Source organism: Hibiscus syriacus, unplaced genomic scaffold (genome assembly GCF_006381635.1).
Source record: "Hibiscus syriacus cultivar Baekdansim isolate YM2019G1 unplaced genomic scaffold, ASM638163v2 tig00111947_pilon, whole genome shotgun sequence".
Lineage (NCBI taxonomy): Eukaryota > Viridiplantae > Streptophyta > Magnoliopsida > Malvales > Malvaceae > Hibiscus > Hibiscus syriacus.
In genome coordinates this window covers 1,463,718-1,472,649 of record NW_024063219.1, presented here as the reverse complement: position 1 = coordinate 1,472,649, position 8,932 = coordinate 1,463,718, and the positions used below count along the sequence as shown (strand labels likewise).

The 8,932-nt window shown below is 36.5% G+C and overlaps 1 protein-coding gene across 1 annotated transcript; it reads left to right on the top strand.

The window, feature by feature from the left end:
• Positions 1–1,327: 1,327 nt before the first annotated feature.
• On the top strand, positions 1,328–2,143 carry LOC120173377 (PLAT domain-containing protein 3-like). The gene is made up of 2 exons (XM_039180569.1): positions 1,328–1,416; positions 1,506–2,143. The coding sequence occupies exons 1-2, from the start codon at positions 1,351–1,353 to the stop codon at positions 1,959–1,961; spliced, it is 522 nt and encodes a 173-aa protein (XP_039036500.1). The 5' UTR covers positions 1,328–1,350; the 3' UTR covers positions 1,962–2,143.
• Positions 2,144–8,932: the final 6,789 nt, after the last annotated feature.

Below are 8,932 nucleotides of genomic sequence, written 5' to 3'. Positions count from 1 at the left end.
GGATCTTACACTTGTCACTTAATGTCAAGCAAAAAAATACAGTGATTTCATTTAAGCCAAATATTCTTTATTTTAAATTAGTCGGCAAACGTCAATTGGATACTTTAATGCTTACACATTCACAACATTTTCAATAAAATATAAATATATGCTACACTATCAGATGACTCTTGAGGTTTAATTATTATTATAAATATCATATTTTGAGGTTCAAATGAATTTTACACGTAATAACATTTAATTTAAAGATTTAAGGCTTTTAAATATTTTATTAAAAAATCCAAATAAATAACTAAAAATCATTAGGGTGCTGTCCAAAATATTGCATACTTATATAGTACTATTGTTTTGAAAACCGGACCGGATCGGTTGATTCAATCGAGAATCGATGTCTAGTCCGGTTGAACCGTTATTAGTGAATCGGTCGGAATCGTTGAACCGTTCAAACCGGGCCGGCTGAAAACCTAAAAAAAAAGGAAAAATCGTCAATTTTTTTTTTAAAACATCGTTTATTAAACGAGCCAAGTCGAACTCGAGTATTGCTGAGCTCGACTCGAACTTGAAAACTTTAAAAGTAAGCTCAACTCGACTCAAACTCACGAGCTAAAAATTATCAAGTTAAACTCGAACTCGAAATATAATATTGAAACTTAAACTCGAAAAGGCTTGAACTCAAAAAAAATTAGAAGCTCGATTGAAGCCTAAAATTCGAGCTTGATTGAAGTGAAATAATAGTTCACTCAATGCTCACCAAAAGACTCCATGATTTTGAATGTCAAATTATCTCTATTATTTATAGAAGTTAGTTGGTATGCTCTTTTATGTTTCTTAGCCACGTGGGATTGTTTTGTTCTCATATTTTCTCTTTAGACTTTTGGGATGCTATTCTATGTTTCTTAGCCATGTGAGATTGTTTTTAAAAAATATTAAACCAAACAATATTATTTTGTTATGATTATTTTAGCCCTAAATTTATTTTTTAATTATAGTTATATAATTATATTTATTATTTAATATATTTTACATTAATTATTATGTTGTAGTTTATTTGAATCATTTTGTTTCACTTGATTTTATGGTTTTTAACTTATATATGTTATGACTTGCTTTGAATATGATTTGTGATAAAAAAAATTATTTTTTATTAAATATTTTTGGTATTTTTATTTAATTTTTTAAATAATTATGACGTCGTCTGGTTCTTCTGATTGGTCAGATCGATTCGACCGATTGAAACAGTAAACCGATAACATGATCGATTCGATAACCGGTCCGATTCTGAAAACCAAGTATAGGACACACTGTATGTTAATATATGTGGTGAGAGCTTCCGAACGTTAAAACCCCACAATGGCTATCCCAACAGTGCTGCTACTCTCTTTCTTACTCCTCTCATTTTCCTCCGTCGTTATTTCCGTAAGTGCGCCTCTCAATAACTCCCAAAATCTTCTCCATATCCCCTTCTCTAACCTCTCTCTCTTTGTTGTTTTTTTTCTTACTTGCAGGACGATGAGGATTGCGTTTACTCGGTCTACGTAAGGACCGGATCCATCTGGAAAGGCGGAACCGATTCCATCATCGGCCTACGACTCTACGACGCCCACGGCCATTGGGTGGAGATCGCCAACCTCGAATCATGGGGCGGCTTAATGGGTCCGGGTTACAACTATTTTGAGAGGGGTGATTTGGATATTTTCTCTGGCAGAGGACGTTGCTTGGATTCCCCTGCTTGTGCAATGAACTTGACCTCCGACGGCTCGGGTCCGCACCACGGCTGGTACTGTAACTACGTCGAAGTCACCATGACCGGCGTCCATACACCCTGTAGCCAGATGCAGTTCACGGTGGAGCAGTGGTTGGCCACCGACGCACCACCTTACGAACTCACCGCCATCAGGAACTACTGTCCCTCGGAATATCCCGATGGTCGCCGGCACCGGAAGTCTATCTCCAGCGTGTGATGTGCTTTCATATTTAATTATTACCTTATTAATAGTAATGATTATGACATTAATGGTGGTGATGATCGTTCGAGGATAGGTGGGATGATCATGATTTTCTTCTAGATCCGCAGCAGTTACGTCCAGTAATGTTTGTCGTGTAATGTGACATTTTGGATTAAGTAATTATTATTTATAATAAGCGGATCTAAATATTCTAAGGATAAAGCCATTGAGTTTAGATCAAATATTAATAAATAATTATTAAATAAATTTAAATATTTAAAAACCATAAAAATTCGATTCCTTTATACACTGATTCACATTTCTTGCATATCATATTCATTTACGTGAATTTTTACTTTTACTGGTACATATTAATTATCATTGTAAATGTAATTTAAAGTTTATTTTAAAAAAAATAATAACTATAAAAGAATTTTGAAACAAATAAGTGCATTCAAAATAATAAAATAAAATGAATGGCTTAGATATAATATATGGCTGCCATAGGCCTCGTGACAGCATCTAATTAAAGAACATTAACTACAAGGTCTACAAGGTCCTCAATTTGTCGCGGCAGAATTTAATGATGGTTAGGTGAGATTATTATTGAGAGACATTTATTTATACATAAAGTCGGAAACTTGTGAATTCGTTGGTAAAAAAATTACCGTCGGAGATCCGTCGAAAAGCAGGCAGCAATGGGTTAAACGGGCGAGCTTATGCGGTTTATATTAGAAGTTATAGTTCCTCTTTATTTTGAGTTTGAGGCTCACTTTGGACCCAAAACTTTTAGTAAATTCGGATTTTGGACCCATCTATTATGCTTTCGTTGCATTACCCAAATTACTAAATCCAAATATGAAGTCAAAGAATTAGTATTATACTCCTTTTCTATTTGAAAATTAATGGGGGAAAAAGCTATTAAGATGAAATTAATGTCTACCGTAAATGTTGATATTAAAAAAGCTATTACACAGCTCATTCGTGTTACTCTGTCTCTATAGACGGAGGCCTTGAAGGCTACTTTATGGGTTTGAGGGGGTGCAACAAGGGGACCCTTAACCCCCCTGCCTCTTCGTGCTAGCATGAATGTCCTATCCAAGATGATGGATGTGGCAATTGCCGAGAGTGTTTTTCAGTATCACCCTAAGTGTAGGAGAGACTGGTTACTCATCTTAATTTTGCGGGTGACTTATTAATTTTTCCAAAGAAATTGTGGGTTCAGTTGTGGGCATTATGTGTGTTCTTGAAGCCTTTTACAAGTACTCTGGGCTTAGGTTAATTCCCTCTAAGACTGAAGTCTTCTATCCGAGTGTTGAAGAGGTGGATGAGGTGCAAGATATTACGGGGTTCAAGATTGGTCACTTGCCTGTGTGCTACCTCGGGGTTCCCTTTGTTACCTCGGGGTTCAGGATTGGTTGAAGGTGTAAATAGTCGGTCTGTCAAGCTGTTTTCCTATGCAGGTCAATTAAGCTAGTACAAAGCGTTTTGTACAACATGCAAGCTTTTCGATGCATGCATTTTGTGTTATCTAAGGGAGTCATAGAGAGGTTAAGCACAACTCTGTTTGAGATTCTTTTGGAAAGGGGCTGATGTGGCTACTAAGGGTTCTTAAGTTATCTGGGATAAGGTGTGTAGATCTAAGAAAGAATTGGACTTGGGGCTGAGCGACCTTATTGATTGGAATAATACAAGTATGTTTCAGCAAGTGTGGGATTTAGCGACCAATGTGGGCTTCTTCATCTCACAGCTGGTTTTGGAGGAGGTTGTTGAATTTAAGAACTGTTACAAGCCAGTTTTAGAACCTATTACGGTCTGTTACGTTTTTTGAGCAGTTCAGGGTCAGTGATGTTTGACAGAAGATTCGGAAGAAACATGAGAGTGTATTGGGTGGGTCTCGTTTGGTTCACGTTACACATCCCTATGTTTGCTATGGTCTCTTGGTTTGCACTCTCGCACAGGTTGTCCTTTCTGGGACTGTTTGTTAATATGAGGATTGGATGTTGCGAGTGGATATGTCCTTTGCTCGAGTGAGTTGGAAATGAGGGATCACTTGTTCTTCAAGTGTGATTTTTCTAAGTGTGGGGAGGTATTTTGCAACTGTGTCATTTATCGAGATCTATTGGAAGGTAGAGCCAAGAGGAAATGTGGGTTGTGGCAGAACTTAAGGGTAGGTATTTTCTTCCCAATTTGCTTAAACTTGCTTGGAATGCTTATATCTATCGGGTGTAAAGTGAAAGGAACCGTAGGGTGTCTGGTGGGACGAAAGGTAGTGTGGAGGAGATGATTTGGAAGATAAGGGAGAACACTTGTTTTCTTCTGGTGGGAAGGACAACGAGGAAAACGAGTCTTAATACTGTAATTTGATTTGATTGGGGTATTGGGTGATTTAGTTGCTCTTTTTTTTGTGAATATTTGTTTTTGAAAAAAGATGTGGGCCTCATTAAAAACTCCTTCTAATCCTAGGTAAGGAGAAAAGAGTACCCAAATAAATTAACTATTAGAAATATCATTTTGTACATACTGTGAAATAATCTAGAGACAAACCGAGTAAAAAAAAGAGAAATATCATATCTTAGAGCCCGTGTTGCAAGTGTATGAGCAACTTTATTACATTCCCTATTAACAAAGGATATAGTAAAATCTCTATTAGAATTTAAAATAATTAAGGGACTAAACTGAATAGTTTTAAAAATTCTAGGTTAATCTCGTATGTTTGGGAAGTTTAAGGACTTAATTTTGAATTTTTCCATTTTTTGGACCATAGAGAAAATTACAAAGATGGGAAATTGGAGGCTAGGCTGGTTTGAATTCGTGACTTAGGGCATGGTCAACCATCCCTCTACCATCTAGCCTAGGTAATTATTGGAAATAAAAATAATAAAACTTAATTTTAAGGGGTTAGGTTCGAGTTAAAAATACCCAAACCAGAAACCCCTCCCCAGCATGAACCAACCCTCCCAAAAAAAGCCCCATCTCCTTCACCCACACAAACCATCCCTGTTGTCCATTCCCGATCCAGCCACCTTTGGTCACTAGTGGAGTTTACTGCCACGTCCATCGAGCACGACAGTAACCTGTAAACCAACTTCGACCCCTAGTTTACCCGAATCGACAATCGATCATCGCAAAGGAGAAGAAATTATTCGGCCCCAATCATGGTTCTCCTCCATCATGCGTCGGGAAGCGTCACTACCACTCTCATCAGGTACTCTTGGTCGTTACGATCATAACCCAGCTGGCCACTCGTCATGGTTCTCAGTCGTTCGTCGTGGAAGATCGATCGTGGGTTCATCGAAACCCAAAATATCATCACTCCAATCTTCCTCGATTCAAGTCAAACCCGATGTCGGCTTGCCTCATCGCTGCCAGCATTGTATTCCCCGACCATCTCTAACCAAAACCCAACCGGGTTTGTCATCCGAAATCGTCCCGTCATCGATTGCCATGGGTAAGTTTCTCGTCGCCTTTATTCTATCGTTTCGCCGTGTTGTGGTTGTTAAATTAACTTGTTATGCTTATGTTTGAATGTGGTGATGCTCCTGGAGTAATCGGTCATCCCAAACTGCCTTGTCGACGTCTTCACTCACTGCCACGTGCCGACAACATGTGTGGGGCTTGTTCGTGGTCCAGTGAGCTTTCTAGAATCGGTTCGAGTCAACTCGAATTAGTATGAGTTAACTCATACTGAACTGAATCAAACCGAATCGATCTGATTAAACCCAAACCGGTCTGACCACTTGACTTTGACCTGACCGTTGATCGTTGACCTGCCCGTTGACTTTGACTGTTGACATTGACAAAAAAGTTAATTTTCCGAAAAAGTCATATTTTATGTTTTTTGATGTCCTGAGTTCGAAGCCGAAGTTTGTTTTGCCAAATTCAAACCCGAAAGCCTTTAAAATTGACCCCTAAACTCGAATATACATGTAATTTTAAGTATTTATTTAAGTGTTTTAATTAAGTATATCTAATTTAATTTGAGGGTCAAGGACTAAATTATTATGTCGTTAATTAAGGTACTCGTGGATCTCCTGACCGTTTGTCTACTCGACTCGGTTCCTCCAGACCCATCCGTTCGCTAGAGCCCATGATTACTCGTATAGTTCTACAACCCTGTTAAATACTCAGTTTAGAATATTAATCCTTTTATAACCTTGTTCTGGTATGAATTATGTTCTCATATAGTCGAAGAGCGTAGTGAAGTATATCCTCCTGACTGAATCTTTTTTGTGAGGTGTGTTCATTGTGTGCCATATACCTATTTTAAATATATGTATGAAATATCATATGCACATGACTGTTTTGTCTGATTAGCAGTATGACTATCTGTTTTGACTTGATTTCGTATGATTTATTTGTTTCAAGTTTTATATTTGATTTACTTAAAGTTTTAAGCATGTTTATCTAATTATGTTCTCTGTTTACTTTTTTTATTAAATTAATTTATGTTTGAACTATGATTTTTCTGCTACTGCTAATTACTGTCTGAAAACTATTTCTTCGGGGTACTCTAGGATTTGGTATGAAGTCTCTGCAGGTCTAACACTGATCAAACTGGTAATTCCTTATATAGGTTCAGCACCGATCAACTGGTAATTCTTATGGACCTAAGGTGACCCTTGTGTGGGCTCCTAGGCCCAATAAGCCTAGTGGTAAGACCTTATAGACCCTAAGGTACTCCTTTAGGGTGACACCTTTGCTATGTGTATTGGGTAAGTCCTTTTGGGCTTAAGGGTACACCCCTCAGGTGAGCACCTACTCTTCGACTAGGGTAAGGCCTTATGGACCCAATGTGCTCCCTTAGGTTGGCACCTACGCCCTTTGGGCCTAGGGTAAGTCCTTATGGATGCAGTTATGTGGAACTGCATATGGTGTTCGGTTGGAGGGCGATTTTGTATTGTAACCTAAAAACACTAATGACATTTTCATAACTTGAGCTCATTCCCCCAAACTTTTCTCTTTCAGATACTTTTTAGTAGGCGACCCGGGCCTGACACTTGGATGATCGACACATTCGTTTAGTATCATTTTGTTGTAATGTATTTATCTTCCGAGTTGCACTTATTTTGGGTGTCATGTGCCTATACTTTGGAAATATTGGTTTTACAACGTATGTTGCTTTTGATATTGATGATATATTTGCTTCGAAGCTGATTACAGATGATATATTTGCTTTTGATACTTATTACATATGATATATTTTACTCAGTCCTTAAGACGACTTTTAATTACTGGAATTGAACTTTAATATTTTCAACTATATTTTCAAAGATGTTTATTCGTAAAATGGTTTCAAAAAATTGAAAAAAAAATTGGAAATTTTTATTGTAATCAGCTAGATCTGGTCGTAACGCATAGGTCGGGTCTAGGGGTTACAAAATCCCTATTAGAGCCCACGTTGTTGTGATTATTTGTTTTGTTTGTATAGGATAGTTTACGCTTGTTGTTGCTGTTTTGGTTAGGAGGATTTGTTTGTTCAGGGTAGCTTTTAGTTGCTCCTGCTTGTAGGCAGCTGTTGTTTTGCTTTCATTGTAACAAAGCACTGTTTTCTTTGGGTTAATGAAATTTTAGTCATTAATCCAAAAAAAACCATGCACTGATTGTTTGAAGCCAACACCTGATTCCAAAATGTAGTCTCCTACTTTCTATCCAAAAGTATTAAAACCGTTGGCCCTCTTGACGAGGAATTGACACTAATGGCAAAGGTTGAAAATCTGGGAATTTAAAGTTTTGAGTTTAATTCAAACCTAATATAAATCAGATGTGAATATTTTTTATTTAAACTCTCATTCTGTATATACTCTAGTCGAATAATATTTATCGGTCTTTAAAGCCATCAATAATTTTCTTATTCAAACCTATATTGTAACTATATCAAAATATAATTATTGTCCTGGTTATTACATTCATTGTTTTGAAAATCAGACCGGACCGGTCGGTTCAACCGGGAACCGCTACCTAGTCCGGTTCAATCTACACCGGTTGAACCGCTACTAGTGAACCGGCCTGAACCGCTGAACCGTTCGAACCGGACCGGCTGAAAACCGGAAAAAACTGCCAATTTTGTTTTTTTTAAATTAAACCAAACGACTCGTTTGTTAAACGAGCCAAGTTGATCTCGAGTATTGCTAAGCTAGACTCGAACTTGAAAACTTTAAAAGTAAGCTCAACTCGACTCAAACTCACGAGCTAAAAATTATTAAGTTCAACTCGAACTCGAAATATATTATTGAAACTTGAACTCGAAAAGGCTTGAACTCAAAAAAAATTTAGAAGCTCGATTGAAGCCTAAAATTCGAGCTTGATTGAAGTGAAAGAATAGTTCACTCAATGCTCACCAAAAGGCTCCATGATTTTGAATGCCAAATTACCTCTATTATTTATAGAAGTTAGTTGGGATGCTCTTCTATGTTTCTTAGCCACGTGGGACTGTTTTGTTCTCATATTTTTACTTTTTAGACTTTTGGGATGCTCTTCTATGTTTGTTAGCCATGTGGGATTGTTTTTTAAAAAAATTAAACAAAACAATATCATTTTTTATGATTTTTTTAGCCCCAAATTTATTTTTTAATTATTGTTATATAATTATATTTATTATTTAATATGTTTTACCTTAAATATTGTGTTGTAGTTAATTTGAATCATTTTGTTTCACTTGATTTTATGATTTTTAACTTATATATGTTATGATTTGCTTTAAATATGAATTGTGATATAAAAAATTATTTTTTATTAAATATTTTTGGTATTTTTTATTTAATTTTTTAAATAATTATGACGTCGTTCGGTTCTTCCGACCGATCGGACCGGTTCGACCGATTGAACCAGTGAACCGATAGCATGATCGGTTCGCTAACCGGTCCGATTATGAAAACCATGATTACATATTAGTGTAATTATAAAGAATTTTAATCTATTAGACTTGATTGTCGAAATATAATTACATTATAATTTATCATACAATATTTAATAATACAGATTGT

Excerpts from the sequence above, each read along its gene's own strand:
- LOC120173377 (XM_039180569.1), top strand. The coding sequence starts at position 1,351 with ATGGCTATCCCAACAGTGCTGCTACTCTCTTTCTTACTCCTCTCATTT. Across the intron at positions 1,417-1,505 it reads TTTCCTCCGTCGTTATTTCC|GACGATGAGGATTGCGTTTA; the intron begins GTAAGTGCGCCT and ends TCTTACTTGCAG.